Source organism: Diabrotica undecimpunctata, chromosome 5 (genome assembly GCF_040954645.1).
Source record: "Diabrotica undecimpunctata isolate CICGRU chromosome 5, icDiaUnde3, whole genome shotgun sequence".
Taxonomy (NCBI): Eukaryota; Metazoa; Arthropoda; class Insecta; order Coleoptera; family Chrysomelidae; genus Diabrotica; species Diabrotica undecimpunctata.
Window position 1 is genome coordinate 138,412,815 of NC_092807.1, and position 20,938 is coordinate 138,433,752.

General features: G+C 33.8%; 1 protein-coding gene across 1 annotated transcript in view; it reads right to left on the reverse strand.

Moving 5' to 3' along the window:
• ck (unconventional myosin-VIIa ck) overlaps positions 1-20,938 on the reverse strand; it is a 215,250-nt gene that overhangs the window by 94,318 nt on the left and 99,994 nt on the right. Inside the window, exons 5-10 of the mRNA XM_072532811.1 lie at positions 17,264-17,672; positions 9,265-9,943; positions 4,843-5,359; positions 4,590-4,784; positions 2,550-2,981; positions 782-969 (exon numbers count right to left, since the gene is read on the reverse strand). Coding sequence (XP_072388912.1) covers positions 782-969; positions 2,550-2,981; positions 4,590-4,784; positions 4,843-5,359; positions 9,265-9,943; positions 17,264-17,672 — 2,420 coding nt within the window. The remainder of the gene's footprint in view (positions 1-781; positions 970-2,549; positions 2,982-4,589; positions 4,785-4,842; positions 5,360-9,264; positions 9,944-17,263; positions 17,673-20,938) is intronic.

A 20,938-nucleotide genomic window follows, 5' to 3' on the forward strand; every position in this document is an offset into this window, starting at 1 on the left:
ATACAAAAGTAAAACTCTACAAAACAATAATACGCCCAGTCCTAACATATGGTTCAGAAACCTGGACTTTAACAAAAAGCAATGAAAACATGTTAGGATGTTTCGAAAGAAAAATACTAAGGCGCATCTATGGAGCGGTAAATGAAAATGGTGTCTGGAGAAGACGACACAACTTCGAACTCTATAGGATATACCAGGAACCAGATATCGTAAAACACATAAAGATAGGACGTCTGAGGTGGGTAGGCCATGTAATGCGGATGGAGCAAACCGACCCAGCTAGAAAAACGCTCCTTGATAGACCTATTGGTCAAAGAAGAAGAGGAAGACCCAGAACAAGATTCCTAGATAACATAGACCAAGATATGAGAAATGTGGAAATACGTGCTTGGCGGAGGAAGGCGATGGATAGGGACGACTGGAGAAAAACTCTTGGGGAGGCTAGGACCCACACAGGGTTGTAAAGCCAAAATGATGATGATGATGATGAAAGTATGAACCAATAAGCGAAAAAACCTAAAAAAATTGGACAACATTCTTCTTGGAAATTCTATCCATAAAAACAAATTAATGATCTAAGCGACGTAAAAGAAGCCGAGCAATGAATAATAAAACAACTGACGGCGAACCGTATGTAAATATTAGAACTAGAAAAATAACAAACAACATGGCCAGTTTATAGAAACTTTACCTAGGGCAGCATATTTATGCCCCTTAAAAATTCTAGAGAGTGTCTTACACTACTACATCATTAAATTGGATAAAAAAAGTAACTAATTACCTGGTGTCGGTGCTTCACTTGAACTATCGGGTAGAAAATCAAACATGGCTTCTACTAATTTTGAATCGTCCACCGGTTCATCGGCTTTTCTAGCTGCTTCATTGATTTTATTTTTCTTCTCTTCTACGAGTTTTCTTTCTTCCATTTCGAGTTCCATTTCTTTCTTTTCTAGTTGATATATTCGCTCCCTAAGAAATAAACATTAAATAACCAATTAAAAATTAAAAATACATTTATTTAATTAATAAATTTAACAAATAAAAAAGTCAATATAGAACATGACCAAAGTGAGCAGGTATATAAACATAATACGAACATGGAAAAATTTATTTGTCACATTTGTATACTAATCTATCAATTAACGTCAACCAACAAAAAAAATGGAATGGAATGGAAAGAACTAATGAAGAAGCTAGTTTCAATTGCTAATGATGGATGGTGCACGAAATGGTGATACCGAAAACGTTCTGAAATTTTAATCCGTTTGGATAATTTCATTTTTTTATAAAATAATGAAGAAGCCTGAAATGAGAGTTATTAACAGCAAGGAAAGATATAATAAATCGATGGGTAGAACATTTAAGTTAGCCACCCCTAACAGAAGAGGAAAAAGAAAACCTTGAAGATTTTTTTTAAATCGACTAAATTTAAGCCTATCAGCTATGTTCCGAGTTTATCGTCGGTACCAAGATACTGGTGATTATGTCCGCCGATAAGGAGGAAGCCGTAAACGAATAAGATGATCGATTTCTTGTATCCAAATCACTGAGAAATCGACATTTGACTGGTGCTAATCTCAAAGAAGAGCTTAGAGAGGTCCGAGGTGTCATTACCAGCATTTGGACAGTCAGAAGGAGACTGAAGGCAGCCAAACTGACACCAAAAAGGCACCTACTGGTCCCAAGATAACTGCAGCCCAAAAACAAAGGCGATTAGAATTTGCTCACGAACATCTGGATTGTGACGACTATCAATAGAGTCAGGTACTATTCTCCGACGAAAGTAGGATCTGCCTACAAGGCAACTACAAGAGGTGTCGAGAAGCTGTGTCATATGGAGTCGGTTCTTGTATGTTTTGGACAGTCATTTCCATGGATGGGAAAACCGAGTTGGTTTTCGTGCTTGGATGCAAATCGATTAGAAAGTGTAATTAGGAGTAGGGGTGGTAATGTCAATAAAAATAAATAAAAACAATGGAATGCCTTTTTGTAATTGATAATTTCTCCGTTCAAACCGTCTTTCTTGCGTTTGTTTCAATGATGGATATTTAGGAAATTCTGTTTGTATTGCACATTGTTTTTATAATGCGTCCTCCAAATAATGCAATAGCAGGTTACGTAAGTTCAATAATAAAGTTATTGTTTGCACATTACGTATTTTTATTTTCATACTTCTTACATTGAAACAAGAGGTGCACTCTCAAATTCTCGCTTTTGAGTCGATTGTTTTGCACTCAGTTGTATAATGACGTCACCACGACGTCGTGTTGAAGTCATCAAAATTACCTTCTATCCGGACCATCTTCGTTTAATTCTTCCACTAAATTCTTTTTCCTAGGATTGCCATTTATGTAGATGATAAATGGTAGTTCTTTTAACATTTTTTATACATTACCTAAATAGCATCTGTCATTCTATAGAACGCTTAAATAATAGAAATACATACCTACATTCATACAATGCCGATGACACATATAATAAATAAATACAAATGAAACATTAATTATCAGGAATTACCTAATTTCCCCTAAAAAAATATTAGTACATACCTATAATTCTGTTCTGCTATCTCTTTAGCTCTCTTGTTACCAGCGTCTTTTAACTCTCTCTCTTCTTTCTTCTTCAGCCGAAGAGCCTCCACGTGGCGTTTCTGTTCAAACTTAAACTTTTTATATTTCCTTTGAGCTATCATCCTTCTCACATGCGACTGTATCTTAATAATGGCCCACATTTTGTATCCGTATTCTCTCCTCACCAAGTATCCTCTGGCGTGTGCCTGTAGTCCTACCACATGTCCTCGTAAGTGTCTAAACCGATGGGAAAGTACTCTGGCCCGGATGAGCGCTTGAAGACGAGTGTAGCCCAAGCGCATCTTTTTGTATTTCTGTCTTTGGATATAACCCTTCCAGTACTTCTGGATTATTATCGTTGCAGCTTTTAGGCGAAGGAAGCGTCTTCTGTATACCCAACCACGTATTGACCTAAAAAATTATTTGTTGAAAATAATATGTTATAAATATTATGAATATAAATAAATAATTGTCAATAAAGAAATAACTAAATTGAAACTAGAAAACTTTAAAAAATAAGCCAAATATTTCTTAATAAAAAATGGTAACAGAATTATGATTATTGGCATAAAAAAAAGAAAGCCGAAACAAAGACACACATAGAGTATTAAATAAATAATAATCACCTATCAACTATAGAAAACTTGTGGAACATAAGAACTTCTTGCTCGTGGCATTCGTATTAGTCTAGGTATACCTCACATCATTTAGAAAATCAAAGATATTCTTTTGGAAGAACAGGAATATAGCACAGAATATTCAAACATTTATCAGAAGTATACCGTGATAAATCTCATTAAAACATTAAAATTACAGAGGACGACAATGAATGAAGATGGAGCCACAAAGAATAAAAATTAGTGGAATGAGCAAGTTCAAAAAATTGCAGATGTACCGAGCAGAAACGAAGTACGGGCCAGACAAGGAACAGGAAAAAAATCTGCAAATAACTTGGACAATGATAATAAACGTATACACTTTAACAGTGATAAGAATATGTTTAGGAAGACTAGTGTTAAAAGATATAAGATTGGTAGTGGTAATACGAGAAAACTGACTCAAAGTCATCGAGCAAAAAGACAAAAGAGGGAATGTAAAGGTAGTGGGGGCAAAAATATTGTTAGACAGGAAGTGCCATCTTGAGAGACCACATTAAACAAGGAAAGAGAGACTCTTTACTTGTTCAAGAAATCAAATTTAGTTGGGTTATGTTATTGCTGATGTTATGTTTGTCCCAACTATCACATGAAAGATTATTTGTATTTTTTATTGAAGTTTTTTAACAATTGTTTCACATTTTATAGACTATTATTGTTACTATTTAATTAAAACTTTATTATGTTCTAGTGTTAAAAAAAGTGTATTATGTATTAATATTATGTAATATTACTATTATGTAATATAACAAATAAATAGATAAATTAGAACCCCTACACCACTGTATGATTATTGTGAAGTGTCATGAAATTTAAATTTGGCGCATTCGCATTTCCGGATATGTCCGCCATCAGAGGCCACTTTTTTGGTCTCCTTTTCATAACGATTAGATTCTTTCTTTTGTCTTTTTGCTCGATGCTCAAAGTAGTCCCTGCATTTTTTTCTAAAGGGCCGGATTTATCGACCACGTGAAGTTCCCATTGGGCATTTAGGTCACGTGGTCAAAAAATTCGGCCTATTAGAAAGAGGAACAGGGACTGCGTTGTAACGACGTTGCACTGCAAGGCTCAGTTTATTTGTATTATATGTCTATGATTATATTACGTTGCAACATAACCTCAAAAACTGTTATTTTTCGTCAGAAACCAGAGCTAATTTGACAATTTGGATTAGGAGATTCGGATTCAGCGCACAAACAAAGCTTCTGAAAAGTATATTCTGATCTCTGGGTCCGAATATTTGTCAAATGTTGTCTGGCTGTGTTATGCTTAAAAACATATTGGAAAAGTTATAACTGCTATTTTTCAACAATCAGACTAATTTGTAATTAGTCTTCCTATAAAATTTTTTTTAGAAACTTACCTTTGTAAAATAAGGATCTTTTTGGTGAGCACCCTATCTCTCTCTTGTTCCAGAAACAGATCATGAGCATCTTTTAAAAAAACTTTATTATGGCCGAGTTGATAGTCAGATCTTCCTAAAACTAAGGAACAAATTCTTGCAGTTGCACTCCTGCATTCAGTCTTATGAGCTGGGGGAACCCCAGAAATGAGAAACCTAGAAAAAAAAAACATTAAGAGCTACGTCCGTTTTATCATATTTAACTTTATAGTACCTGTATCTCTCCACAAATTCAGCAAAGCTGTGTCTTATAGGATAACCTGCCCTCCGGATTCGAATAGTTTCCATCATACCAGAATACCGTAACTGCCTACAGCATAACGTTCGATCGAACATCATCGGTTTTTTGAACTCATTAGGTTTTATACACCGAATAAAGAACGGTTGACAGTTAGACAATGTCCTCATTAACGAATCTAAACTTTTCTTAAACTGAGTAGATAATGTAGGTGTTCTCTTTCTAGTTTCAGATCCCATTCCAATATCATCAGCAAAGATTTGTTGTAAAAACTTGTTGCCACTTATAGTTATAAGTTGTAGTAAATCTGGACTGAAAGTGTCTCTATTCTTCTCTAAAAATCCACGTGTATCGTAAAAGACAATTCCTGCGAAATGGTTTAAACCAAAGCTAGTGTTTATATCAGATCTAGGCTTGAGATAATTTCTGTGTCGACCATGTTGCTTGTGTAGTTTTGCCAGAAAGGTTTGATCAGTTCCTTTGGGAAATTTACCTTAAAAATATCAATAAATTAATAAATTATAACCTAGAGATTTAAATCATCATTAAAAAAAGTAAGAGAAGCTTAAATATAGAAACATAATATGAAGAAAATAAATGTAGACAGTTGTGTTTCGATTCAATTCAAGTATGTCACCATTCCCCTACACGTCTTTCAAGGTTTACCTTTTATCAGGAATACTTATGAGAAGACAACGCACCATATAGTTGGCAATTATGATAATGTAGCAAAGTATGCAATTAGCGACCTCTAACAAAGAAAAATGAAGTCAGTGTCGAGATCGATTAAATCAAAGCTATTATCGGGCAACGTTAGAAATATATATATATATATATATATATATATATATATATATATATATATATATATATATATATATATATATATATATATTCCACTAATACATTAACAATTTACCCATGTAAATCACCATAATTTTTCTACTCTTTTCGTCGAGTAAGAAGGATAAACAAATATAAACACTAAATATTACACTAAAAAATTAACATTCTAATTGCCTCTTTATAAGCTTAAAGACAGTCATAAGAAATTATGACTCTCTTAATGGTTGGAGCCAGGGCTCTGCTCGATATTGAAGGAGGTTACAACATGGACAATCAACAAAATCTATAACGTTCACTACACAGTAAAGCCCCAACAAAAGAATACGCTGACAATAAGTGTCAAATGCCATCCTACAACTCAAAGACAATAAAGCCCCAGGAATCGATGAAATCTGTTCGGAAATGTATAAGAGAGGTTTTGATCAACTTTTTGCAGCAATCGATAAACTAATAGTACCTATATGGAAGACTGAATTGGTACCAGAAAAGTAGCTAAAGGGAATAATATATGTCCGTATAAATAATATGTCCGTTGCATAAAAAGGGTGATTAACTGGAGTGTAAGAACTATAGAGCAACTCTGTTGCATCATCTGCGTATAAAATCTTCGGTAACGTATTGTTTGAAAGACTTAAACATTTTACAAAGGATATTGTTGGTCAATATCAATGCCGATTTACTGCTGGAAAGTTCACTGCATATCAAATTCAAGCACAGGCAGATTCTAGAAAAGTCACTAGAATATAACTTAGAGACACACCATCTCTTCGTTGACTTCAAAGCAGCCTATGACAGTGTGAAAAGAACTGCATTATATAATGCAATTATAGACTTTGGGATCCCATCTAAGTTAGTTAAGTTGACCCAACTAACAATGCAAAACCTAAGCTCATGCGTTAGAATTGAAGGAGAAAACGTTCTTTGACATTAATAATGGTCTAAGGCAGGGGGACGCGCTGGCGTGTCTCCTGTTTAATATTGTCTTGGAAAAGGCAATCAGATAATTAAATATTAGAATGAGTGGAACTAGATCGACGCAAATTTTTGCATTCGCTGACAATATAGTTATAGTGGACAGAAGTATGAGAGACATGGCGCAGGGTTTTACAAGGCTTCCGGATGAGGCAAGTGAATTAGGATTTGTAGTAAACGAGGAAAAAACTAAATATATGTGGGTTTCTAAAAACCCCCGAAATATCCAACAAAAAATTTAAATTAACAGCCATACCTTTGAGCATGTCAAAGAATTCACATATCTTGGATCGCTAGTAAACGCTACAAACACGCCAAGCGACGAAATAAATAGACGCAGAGCAATAGCAAACAGAACTGTTCAAGGTCTCCAGAAACATTTAAAAAATAAAAATATAAAACGTGCAGTAAAGCTCAATATCTACAAGACCTTAATAAGACCGATTTTGATATATAGGGCTAAACGTGGACCTTATCTCAAAATGATTAAAGACTTCTTGGTATTTTTGAGAGAAAAATTCCTAGAAAGATTTTTGGGGCCGTAAATGAAAGTTGACTATGGCATCGAAAATACAACTTTAAACTATATCAGTTATACACCGATCCAGATATTGTGAAATTCGTTAAAATGCAGAGACTTAAGATGGGCTGGAAACATTGCCAGGATGTCAGATCACGAATACACGAAGAAGACCTGCAGATTCTACGTGTCAGAAGATGGAGGGAAGTTGACAGGAATCGACAGGAGTGACGACTTCTTTGTGAGCAGGCCCAGATCCACAACGGATTGTCGAGCCACTTATGATGATGATAATGCCTTAATGGTTGATCAATAATTGAAAAACAGGATATTGCTTTATTAATTTTCGATGGATAAGACATTTTCGGCATCTTACCCTTAGATTTTCTAGTCAGTTTCAACATCGTTTCACTTTTCATAAACAATTCTATAGGTAAAACTCTAAATATTCGTAAGCAAGACACAATACCAACAAGGCCACTTACTTTTCACTAAAGATTGAATATTCGACACTTATTTAATCTTCAAAAATAAATTTCCCAAACAACAGGTGCCTTAGTAGGCTTCATAAAAGATCTTGAAATCCGAGTCTTCATCAATGCTCAAACTCACATGTTGGCTCCGACATACTGACAAAACATTCGTAATTTAGCTCAACGGTGAGAATGGTTTGGTTTATTTTCTCACACATCTAAATGATATACATGCGAGTACCCAGTTCACGATTGAGATAGAAATTAATTTAACATTGTCTTTCCTGCTAACAAAAAATCAAACCCAAGGTTTCTTTCACTTTATATTTCCGAAACTCACCCATACCAATTACTACTTGCATTCTTAATCTCATCATCCATCTTCACAAACTATTTCAGTGACCAATACCCTTGTTTCCAGATCAATACATATTTGCGGCAATGCAAGTATCTGTATCCAAAGAAGTTGCATGTATAAAGAAGCCTACATTCATGCAAAACGGTTACCATGATAATCATTTAAATACGAGCATCAACAAACATCTATCTCCGACTCACTCTCAATCTAGAAAATCACACAGACCATATCAAAGCTTTTCTTTCACATATCGAGAGTGTCATTAACAAAATAGGTGAAGTACTAAATTTAAAAACAATTTTTATACTCATCATTCTTCATCGAAGAAAACATTCGCAACGAACATCATAGAGTTCATGAAGGTCGATCTTACATAGGTCAAACCAATCTAACATTCAAAAAAGAATATATGAGCATTAAATTTCGGTCCGTAATTCCTATTAAATTTCTGACCTGGCCCAGCATCATCTACAAAGAGGTCATAAGATAGACTTTTAAAATTCCACAGCCACAGTCCCTATTCCAACTGCCCCAAACATCCATCTTTGGATATAGGGCTCCTCTTTCTTCTTCCAATACTCTTTATCATAGCAGTTTGTACAGGGCCCTCGCACCATGACAATTTATGTATTACTTAAACCTAAGCCATGAACGCGCCGAAAAAAGTGCTTGGGTCGCTATTGCTCGCGAGAAATCCCGCTGGAATGCACGTCACCGCTGACATAAAAAAGGGCATTCCCCTGAAATTGCGTTCCTATCGCTAGTAAAGAATTTCTGCTGCGTTTTTTATTTTAAAAAATCTGTCTTTATGTGCGAGCAGAGTGCCTCGAAAAATGTATCTTGCCCACATAAAATTATGATTTTGGGACGCTACTGAGTTTGTATATATTTTGCGCCATCGTGTTTTTTAAGATCATCTGCCCTTCTTATTGATGTTTTTTTTTTCGTTTGTAGTACAGGTATAAAAACCTGAACATTAGTGAGAAAAATAAATAATAAAATAAGACAGAACATTTCTAGATAAAAATATTTGAGTATATAGAAGTGGATAGAGGAATAAGAAAGTGGAGCACTACATAAAAAGAAGAAAGAGAGGTCGACCTAAAAGATTCTAGAAAAATCAAGTATCATCTTAGAATGGAGGTTTAACAGACGAAGAGAACGTCTGAGAAAATATTGTGCGAGGGAAGAAAGTGGACACCGTAATATCTTTAAATATATATACTTACTTTCTTCATCAATAAGTGCCATAATATTCAATTGTTTGATTGCAATTAAGTCAAGAGCATCCTGGTTATCAACGAATTCAATATGCTGCCAGTTAATACCTTCCAGATTATATTCCTCTTGTTCAAGTTTAAATATATGCCTTACAAAAAATTGTTGAAGATTTTCGTTTGCAAAATTTATGCAAAACTGTTCAAAGCTGTTGTGATCGAAATTTTCAAAACCAAAGATATCTAAAACTCCGATTGAGCTTCTTTGCCTCTCTTTAGGTTTATAAATGGCTTTATTAATTTTTTTCACTATATGAACGAACATTCTGCCATAGATACCTTTAACAAAAGCATCTCTTACGTCAACACTTTGTTCTCTGGATAAGGTCGAAACTACTGTTTCACCGTGAGCGAAAAGGGTTTTGCGAGTAAGTGCATCAATTAGTAGTTGAGCGGGAACTCCTAGAAGATTAGCAACTCTGTGGACATTTGTAGGATCGGGAATTTCAGTCGCGTCCAAGTTATCTACAACGGTGGCTTTATATTTGATGTTTCCGATGTGCAAAATGGCTGCTAGGAGTTTCATTACTTCCCATATTTCCGAATCTGAGAATAAAAGAACTTTCATGGCGCTTCGAATATCTGCGAACTCTGCGGTATCATCCCTTCCTTCGCACTTTATGCATCCTCCCTGTAAATAAAAAACATACGATAATATAGGATAAAAAACAATAAAAAGCTTTAATTTTATTTATAGTAAAATATTTTTGGAGAACTCTATATAATTTTTAAAATATCAAATATTAAACAGTTTCTAACGCTATGCAGCCGAATAAAGTTTGAAGGTAGTAAAGATACCTGAACTAGATATCATAAAGAATTTGCTATATAGTCTCAATATATAATCGTACTTTTCAAAAGTTCTAAAATACAAGACTACTGTTGTAGATCTACCATAAGACCATCTCTGGAAATCAAAAGTCAGAACAACTGTCAGAGTTGTTTTATTATTTTTTCATGTTTCCCAAAAAATATTAATTTTTGGCGGTTTTTTTGGTAGATACTGTGTTCTTTTTGTCTTGTTTCTGCACTCGAGGGCGAGGTAGCGAGCGTGTTTCTAGTGTAGTAGACCGGCGAAATTCAATAGAAGTTCAGTTACGATTTTATCCCTTATGAATTTGAGATTACTGAAAGATGAAATCCTATGACCTAAACATGTAATGTTAATAGGTCAGTGTCCGTAATGTACTCCTTCGTGGCACTTGAAAGTTTGTTAGTTTTCAAGATTAAGAACCTGCAAAAAAGGCATAATGGCTGGTCGTGAAAACGAAAAATTTTACCTTGGAAATGTTTGGACCCATAAGGAAAATTCGATTTAGAAAAACGAACTCGGTTCAATTCTAAATTTTCTTTTTTTGCTCATCTCATATTACATTTTCAGTACACGAAAAGGCATAAGGGAAAAAATCGTGGTTGAACTTAAATATCGTAGGTAAAAAAGGTGTACGTAAAAGAAATATTTGCTCCTTTTTTAGCAAGAGCAAACGTTTCTTCAGATCAACAATTCCTATATGTCCTGGCACCAACAGCAAAGATACTTTATTGCACCCTGTCAGATTTTTAAAGGACTGTTTGCAGTTTACAGCTTGACAGAACTGTTGCTGGTCCCAAGCCCGGATAAGGAGGAGAGGGTCTACAGCCAGGTTAGCACTCTATTCTTCTTCTTCAGGTGCCATCTCCGCTACGGAGGTTGGCAATCATCATAGCTATTTTAATTTTTGAGGCAGTAGCTATAAATAGTTGTTTTGAGCTGCATCCAAACCGTTCTCTCAAGTTATTGAGCCATGAAATTCGTCTTCTTCCGATGCTTTTTCTGCCATCTATCTTTCCTTGCATTATGAGTCGCAGGATGTCATACTGTAGCTTTCTTTCTTTAATTGTAAGTTCAACGTCCTGCTCTTTACCTAGCACCCTATTGATAGACTTTAAATACCTTACAGCTCATAGAAACAGGATTATGCCTCGGAATAGGAATGAGTTCATTACACGACTAACGCGAGAAAGAGGACAACGAATTTATGAAAAACGAGAAATATACTTCGCATATTTATATATTGCAACTCCGTCTGCAAAAGGAGTCTGCGCTTCATAAAAAGTCAAAGAACGGAGGTAAAGGAACTAATAAAACCAAAACACATAGAAAAGGATATGTGGATTGACTACCTACCTAAAAAAGCTGTATGCAGAGGAAGAACAAACGACACTAGAACCGGAAACACCAGAAATTACCACAAATGAAGAACTTAATATAAATGTACTGGAAGTTAGGAAAATACTTGAAAACCTGAAGAACAGAAAAGCAGCAGGTAAAGACGGGATACCAAACGAGTTACTGAAATATTGTGGAGCAGCAATGACAGAACAATTAACAACATTAATTAATAAAATTATAAAACACAATAAAATACCGGAAGAATGGAGAACGAGCGAACTAATTCTACTATTCAAAAAGAGATAAAAAAAAGCTAGAAAACTACAGAGGTATAAACTTGTTAAATACTACGCTACAACTTACATCTAAAATTTTACAAGTGCTAATAAATCAGAGGATAAGTTTAGCAGATGAACAACAGAGTTTTCGTAGTGAAAGATCGTGTACAGATTCAATATTCGTTATACAGCAAATTACTGAGAAATCACTAGAGTCTAATAGACCAGCATTTTTGTGTCTGATTGACCTAAAGAAAGCGTTTGACAGAATAAGACTCAAAGATGTAATCCATCTTCTGTATAATAGAGAAGCTCCCATAAATATTATAAAAACTATCGAAAACATCTACCAAAACAACAAAATGGAAGTCAGAATAGATGGACAACTTACAGAACCTATAGAAATAGGCAGCGGAATAAGAGGGGATTCATTGAGCCCCATGCTTTTCAATTTGATCATGGATGAAATCAAATCAAAAGCGTTAACAAAGGAAAAGGATACAGAATGGGAAACAAAGAAATCAAAATACTCTGTTACGCCGACGATGCAATATTGTTAGTCCAAGATGAAGATAGTCTGCAGAGACTGGTCCACAGATTTAACATAAGAGCAAAAAAATTTAATATGACAGCAAAGAACCAACCAGATATAAAATAGAAATTAATGGCATCAATATTGAACAAGTAATGGAAATAAAATACCTGGGAATTACACTGTCTACCTATAGAGACCTGGACAAAGAAGTGAGAGATCAAGTACAAAAAGCAAATAGACTGGCAGGATGCCTTAATAACACTATATGGCGAAACAGACACATTAGTGAAGTGAAGACATTAGAAGAAAATGTAACGCACAGTGTAAAACTGAATTTACACAAAATAAAAAAAAAAGAATTGAATAACCACATAAGCAAAATGAAGGAGACCCGTGCCGTCAAAATAGCAAGAGATAAGTCACCAATCGGCAGAAGAAATATCGGACGACCGCGCAAAAGAGCGACAACCTTCCATAGAGGTATTAATCCGCCAATGAACAAGCAGAATTGCTTATAAAGAGGAAGAAGAAGAACATACGTTCTTTTGTCTTTTAGTATATCAGTATATTTTATTCCATCAGTATAAAACGTGAGGGCACGTCTTGTTGTTTGTGCGATTTCTTTTGTTTAGATTAGTTTACAACAATATTTAGTTCAGTACCAAATCTTTTGAAGGTATTATGTCATAATTTCTGTGGATATCTTCTGATATCTACAGAATCTGACTATCTAGTCAGATTGTCAATTTTAACAACATGGCTTGTGATGTTCAGACTGCTTTGGCTAGACCGATATAGGAACGATCCAACTTTTTGTTGTAGTTACAAGCATTCTTTATAAGTGACAGTATAAAGATGATTGTATAGATGTCCCGTGGAACATCTCTAAAATGATTTTAAAATACTAAACCAGTGTAAATCTTAAAGATATAGGTATTTAAAAGAATTAAAAATACTGATTGGTCCTATTAAAAAATCTTTACATAAAATATTTAAAGGCATAATTTCATAAGCGGTAAAATGCGGTTAAATAAATTTCTATAACAGATGCTGTTGCGTAAGCTTAGAGGTAATTAATAACAATAATTTCAATAAAGTGGCTGGGAGATTAATAACTTTTATATTATAATTAGCCAAATAAATGAAGATCTTTGCATATAGCTTTAGTCATTAATCGCAAGACGTTAATTATGTTACTTACGTAACGTAACCATTTTTTCCGTTTATATTTTAAGAAATAAAAAAAAATAATTAGAGGATGCAGAAAATAAAAACATTAAAATAACGTATGTCCCTAAAGTTTTCGGAAAATTTTAAATTTAAAAATATTATTGGTAGGAGGCATTGGATCAAGTTGCCATTGGAAACCAAAGTTAGTAAACAACTTAAACGATATAAACAATGTCAGTTTTGACAAATACGGTTTATTAAGATGTCGTACAAATTTAATATTCGTCAAAGTATCGTTTATTTGGATATGTACCAAAACGCGATATTGTAAGAATTTTTAGTGCTCAAAATATTTTTGTGTCAACGATTTACCAGACAATTAAAGAGTTCAAAAATGGTATACCATGCCTTAATTTACCCAAAAGTGGAAAATCAAGAGTTTTAACTCCTGTTCGGGAACAGAGATTAATTCAGAATATGGAGAATCCATTAGGAAAGATTTTGCGAAATGTTGTCCGAATATATAATGTTTCACGAATGACTGTATAATATAAAACTATATAAAAAAAGCTCGTAAGTACACACCAGCCCGGTTAGAAAAAATTCATAGATGTTGCCGTGCATTGAGACGTATTCATTTTCCTGGTAAAATTCTCATTATTGATGATGAAAAGTATTTTACTTTATCCAATTCCGAAATGAAGGGCAACGACGGATTTTATATACGCAATGTACAAGATGCATCGGACGAAGTTGAGTTTAAGGGAAAAGTGAAATTTGCCAATAAAATTTTGATAAGTTGCCATCTCATAAGTTGGGGTTTCACAACCGTTTGTTGGGCGTGTTCGCGGTGAATCTCTGAATGCTGACAATTAAGTTGACAGGTGTCTTACCAAGCTTGTTCAATTTATAAATATTCATCACCCCAATGATAAAATCACATTTTGGCCCGACCTAGCGTCATGCCAGTACGCCAGGAGAACGACAGATTGGTTAACTGCTCAAAATATAAATTTTGTTCCCAAGCGCGACAACCCTCCAAATGTGCCTCAGGCGAGACCTATAGAAGAGTTTTGGGCTATTTTGAGTCGAATGGTGTATAATAATGGCTGGGAAACCCAAAATGAAGATCAGCTAAGGTGAAGAATTTTACCAAAATTTCGTGAGACCGACTTAGAAACAGTCTAAAGGCTTATTGCACAAAGAAATTTACGTGCGATCGAAGATCACGGACTTCTTTCTGCTCTCTAAAAATATATTATAAACCTTAAATATGTAGACTTACTTTCCTGTATTTAGTTTATAAAATAAACTTAATTTACAATTAGAAAATAGATATTTTGTTTGGGAAAGTATGTAGTATTTATTTGCATATTTTACATTTAATATTTTTCTTTCTTTACTATAATGTGATCGTATTTAATGGTCTATTGTAACTACTTATTTGCTTTAAAATATATTGTTTTCTGTTATTCAGTTATTGAGTTATTTGTTATTGAGTTATCTAGGAGATATTTACAGAGGAGAAAAATACAACTTCCTACGACTTATAATGGAAGGGAAAGTGGAAGGAAGAAGAGGTCCAGGAAGAAGAAAATGCTCCTGGTTGAAGAATGTAAGAAACTGGACATGCATGGACACACATTCTATACTAAGAACAGCTCAAGATAGAGAGCAATTTGCTGTAGTTATAGCCAACCTTCAGTAATGGAGAAGGCACCTTAAGAAGAAGAAGCTATTCAGTAAAATTTCATAGTTAAACTGGCTATCACATTTAGTCTGTTTTTAAGATCAAAGAATTTGACTTTCTCTTTTGTTATTTTGGGAAATTACGTCGCGTGAACACAGAAACCGCTCTAAAGTATTATATTTCGGTGACCATTTAGTTAAAATTATTGCCATTAAAAATCGCAATATAATAGAGTAATTTGGTATACCCTTGCCCTACGGACCACCTCAAAGCGTGGCCAGAGGGTTTCTGACCTTCTCAAGAAATACACACTTCGTACCGAGGCAGCGTGCAGTAACCAGCTTTAGTCTATCGACATGTCCCGTCTTTTGTGCCTCGGATAGCGTCGGGATGGTCAACACTACAAATCTACTCCACTGGCTATGATTAATATACCAATATTACAAAAGGTAAGTTTATTCTTTGTACAGATAACAGTAATGAGTAAAGCCAGTTAATTCTCGTAATTTATTCACAATTAATAGTTGCTCTGTTCGCTTATTTATTTACAGTCAAAATATTGCAATGGTTTCTTCGATTATTATTCTAATTTCATTTAACTAGCGACCTCTAAGTTTTACACAAAAGATATTTATTTTTTCCGAAAACTTTAGGGACCTGCGTTATATCGAAATAATGAAAAAATATTAAAATTATAAGCGTGAAATAATAATAACACTGTGTAACAGTTAAAATTTTCTTCAATGTGTTATTAAGTGATTCGTGAATTTTCTATGACGGAAACATGAAAATAATATTATCACCTAACTGTCGTAAATATCATAGTTTGCTTAAAGGAACCCGCCAAGACATGCTGTTTACTGTACCAGTGATTTGGAGAGAACCAAAAATAATGTTACATGCTGCTACTGTAACCTGTTTCGATTATAAACCTGTTACGTTGCATTACCAACGTAACAGCTTTATAATCGAAAAATAAGCAAGCTTTTGTTGGCATTAAAGCAAATAATCAATGGTAACCTCAACAGCTACAATATGCCCAAGAAACATGTTTTGAATTGTAAGCCCAAAGTTTAAATACCTGCCTAACAAGATATAAACGCATGTAGCTCAGAAAGTTGAAAGCTACTGGAGCTGGAGCCAATGGATTTTCCTGGTACTGAAAGCTATATGAAAGCTAAATGAAAATCAAAGCCATAACTGATTTTACATAAGAGTAAAGTGCCAGAAATATTGCATCAGTTACATTACAGTGTATCAGGGACATTACGGAGATTTCACAAAAGGTTCTAGAACGGATACATTTGGTGAACTGAAAAGCAGATGTAAAACGAAAGGGTTGACAGTGCGAAATGTGTTCATAGACCAACGGTTCAGTTGTTAAAAAGAGAGTATTCCTCCGTTTGACCAGTAACAGTAGGAACACGTAGAACGCATGTTGCTAGCGCTGACAAGCGACAACAAGCGCGTGTGTATATTAGCATAGTTTGATATGGAACAGTAGGTACACAAAGAACGCTTGTCTGAACCTGTGGGTGTTTGCAATCGACACTGACCAGCAAACAAGAATGTTCAATACATTATTTTCCACTTATTTGCTCCCAAGCACATGACGTATTGCTCTATCAGTGTGACTTTAACTATAGTCCCAAGTTGTACGTGCGATAGGAATACCTCCTGCAATGTCAGGCAAAACTTACTTGTGCCCTGCTCTACCCAAATCGGCACTTTACAAACATTTTAGTACCAAATTTACCGGTTGCCAAGTTATGGGTTTATCAAAAACTAAAGTACTTTATGGGGATTCGCTGCTGGCCTAGTACGGGAAACCCATTCTAGAGAAAATTTAAAACTACCGCCAAAAACGCAATAAAACCGTGAAAGTCATTATTTATAATTATTGCAGTAGTTCCAGTAGATAATAGAAAGAGATGCGAATTTTAAGTAAAATATTTTTTAATTACATCTATAATTAGTATTGATTTATTACCAATTCTCTACATTTACTATTTTTCATTTTAAAATAAATTTCAAGAAAATTCTAAACTAAAAAGTTGGTAAATATAACATTTAATACAACTAAAACCACTGAATTTGTTAAATGTTAAATATATAAGTTTACTTACCCCTGTAAGATACCGGTACTGACTGGCATCACTTAATTCTAACTTCCTCTTATCCTCTTTCCCTAATCCGGCCAACAAACAATAAAAAACGTGGTAATTTCTTTCCTCTGGATTTTGAGAAACTATCCTACTTTTTTCTAACAAATACTGTTCAATTTTCGCCCCTTCAATAACTCCATCTTTATTAAAATGAATATCAATGTACTTTCCAAATCTAGAACTGTTGTCGTTCCTCACTGTTTTTGCGTTTCCAAAAGCTTCTAAAATAGGATTGGCTTCTAAAATTTGTTGTTCTATCCAAGAATGTTTACCGCTGATAGCTGCTAAATATTGGAGTATTAGTTTTGTACTTTCCGTCTTTCCTGCCCCTGATTCACCAGAGATGACTATACATTGATCTTGTCCATACCTAAAAGAGTATAATATTTTTAATCATTTCAGCCAGGCAATTAAACTAGTAAGAAACTATACCTAGGTACTCTTGTTTACGAGACTGTTCACAGTCCCGAAGAAATAAAAATACGTGTTAAAAAAGATAAAAGTGGAATTATGAAAATAAAACAAATATTCCCCTGTCATAAAAGAAGTCATTTGGGAATAACATATGGCTTATGAAATGTAACGTTTTTGTTTCAGTATTACACGATAGTATTGACTCATTTTCAGACCATCAACTTCTTTTGGCAGCTAGTACACTGGACTTTCACAGTCACGAAAAATAAAAACAAAGTAAACAGAAATGCTAGGAAATTGTAGCTATAATAGCTAAAACATGATTCCCTTCATGTACATAAAAATGCAAAAGATATAAGTGGAAAACAAAAGTCCCATTGGCACTAGTTAAGACACAAAAGTTTAACCTGTGAGATTATTGGCAGTTAAAGAGAGAAATAAATCAAAGGATATTACTACTTTATCACTTTATTGACAAAGGTTTCGTATATCAATCAATGTACATAATCAGTTCTTGATCTAAAAGTAAAACTGTAAGACAAAGAAATGTAGAATTAACAATGTATTGATTCTTATTAACAGAGGATAAACTTGATCAAAAGAAGAATGCAAAGAAGATGGGCCTGGGAAAGTCCAAACGATAGAACAAGGAACGAAATCGACTAAATCATAAAAGACAAAAATCAAATAATAAAAGATGTAACAGTACTCAACAAGTTCACCACAAGCAGTGACCACAGAATGATACGAGCGAAAGATACAAGTCCAAACCAACATAAAAAGAGAAAGGAACAATGATTAAAAATAAATACCATGGTATCTGGACATCCCCATTAGATATCAACCAATATCAGGCACATATCAATAATAAGCTCCTACTGCATGAAATCTCCGAGAACGATCTTAAGGACTTGAATAATTGCATCATAAACGCCTTACAAAAAAGTCACCGAGTGCACTGTCCTAAAAGAAAATCAGGTAGTAAAATAAGTCCATATACTGAACCGATGCTAGATCAAAGAAGACAAATGAGAAGCGATATAAATGCAGACAGCCACACTCTAAGAGAAATGAATAAAACTGTTTCGAAGGCAATCAGAAAAGATTAAGGAAATTTAAAACCGATAATATTAAACGCACTATACAGGAAAATAACAGCCTAAAAGTTCTACGTATAAAGCTAACGAATGAGAAATGCGAAATTCATAAATTAAGAAACAAGCAAAATGAAATAATATCACGTAGAGACGAGTTAATACAGATTGTCGAAGAGTTTTACGAGGAATATGGAAGTAGACGAGAAGATCAAACAGGAATACAAACAGCCATCTCAAAGAAAATCATGAATCAAGGTTCAAAACTAATGCCAGAGTTAAAGGTAGATGAGATTCGGCAAGCATTAAAAAAAAATGAAAAATAACAAAGCCACAGGAGAGGATGGAATTGTTATAGAAGCTATCGTAAATGGAGGAGATATGCTATTAAATAAATTAAGGAAACTGTTTAATTTATGGTTGCAGCAAAAAGATGTGCCCAAAGAATGGAACAATGCTATAACCATGCTTTTGCGCAAAAAAGGAGATAGAACGGATCTAAAAAATTATAGACCTATTAGCCTGTTGAACCACATATACAAGCTCTTCACTAGGTTAGTGACATCAAGATTGGAGAAAAAATTAGATTTCTACCAACCGAGAGAGCAGGCAGAATTCCATTCAAATTACGGTACCAATGATTACCTCCATACAGTAAAGACAGCCATTGAAAAATCTATAGAATACAACAAACTTCTTGTCCTCACTTTCATTGATTTTCATAAAGCGTTCGACACGATCGAAATAAGACAGCCTTATAGAAGCAATGAATGACAGCAGGAATGACCATAGGTATAGTGAATTATCATCATTTCTGATTGTGTAGAACTGAGTATTTACTCTGTAATCAATCTAGGAATAAGATGTTGGTGAAGGGGGCATTATAAATGCGTACGAGTATTAAAGAATCCTTATCCATTATTTGCAACAGCAGTTCTATGTATATAATTTCTTGTTGAATTGTCTTTTAAAATTTATACTATGGATAACTTACGGAAGTTTATGTAAGGACCGTATGACCTTGGGATAAGGTTAGTTACAATGATGGTAATGTAATTTTTAAAATTCATTTTATTGTCTGACTATTTATTGTCTATCAAAATGAAAAACTAATTACATTGTAACTATAATTTCCTAAATTATACAGAAAGCAATACAACAAAATCATAAATGTGTTTACGTAACAAAGGTCAAAGCTCAAAGCTTAATAATGTATTTCGATAATAATCCCTAAACGACAAAATCTTCTTTGTAAGGATTCTGACAAATTCACATGACTTGAAAAAAATCTTAAAACTTTTAATACATAATTTTAAAACTTTAAAACATAAAAATAGATAATGAAAATTTATTGAACAGAAGAATATGCACTTTTAACATTTTATCCTTACAAGTCTACCAAAAAAAGAAGGAAATATAAAGAGAGAAAAAGATCGCTAATGATAATCAAAGTTAATACATTAACTAGCATATAATAAAGCCGATACCCGAAAATAATGAGTTGAATAAAACAGAAATTTCATAATAATGATGTCCATAATATTACAATTATTATTTTATATCGACGATTTTATAAGCGACATATGGGGCCCGTGAGACTATAATATTTTTCACCTCCTAAAAAGATCGCTTTGCAATTAAATGCTGATATGATAACTTTATTACTAGCGGACCAGATAAGCGACGATATATTTTACACTACCTTTATGAATAACATTTTACTGCTCTGTTTCAATTAGCACTGCTCAACAAGTTATCGTTTATTGGTTTTAATATTTTATTGCAATAGTACGAGTACGGAATATTTATTTAAACAGTGAATTTATTACATGTTAATTTTTTTTAATTTCTTCTGACTTATCGTATAATGAAGGTTTACCCAATAATCAAAGTTATGCTTTTATAAGAACATATTTGAAAAATAAGGAGTAAATACCATGTGTCATAATAATTGTAATCTCCTTTATACACACTTTAAAAATTTGTTTAGTAATGTATTTCTCAAATCCACACAATCATTGAAAAATGATTCATGCTGTTTAAAAACATCTTTCTGTTAACGACACTGTCATCGACAAAGTAAATCAAATTAAAACGTCATCATATTTCTCTTCTGTTTATCGTTAAA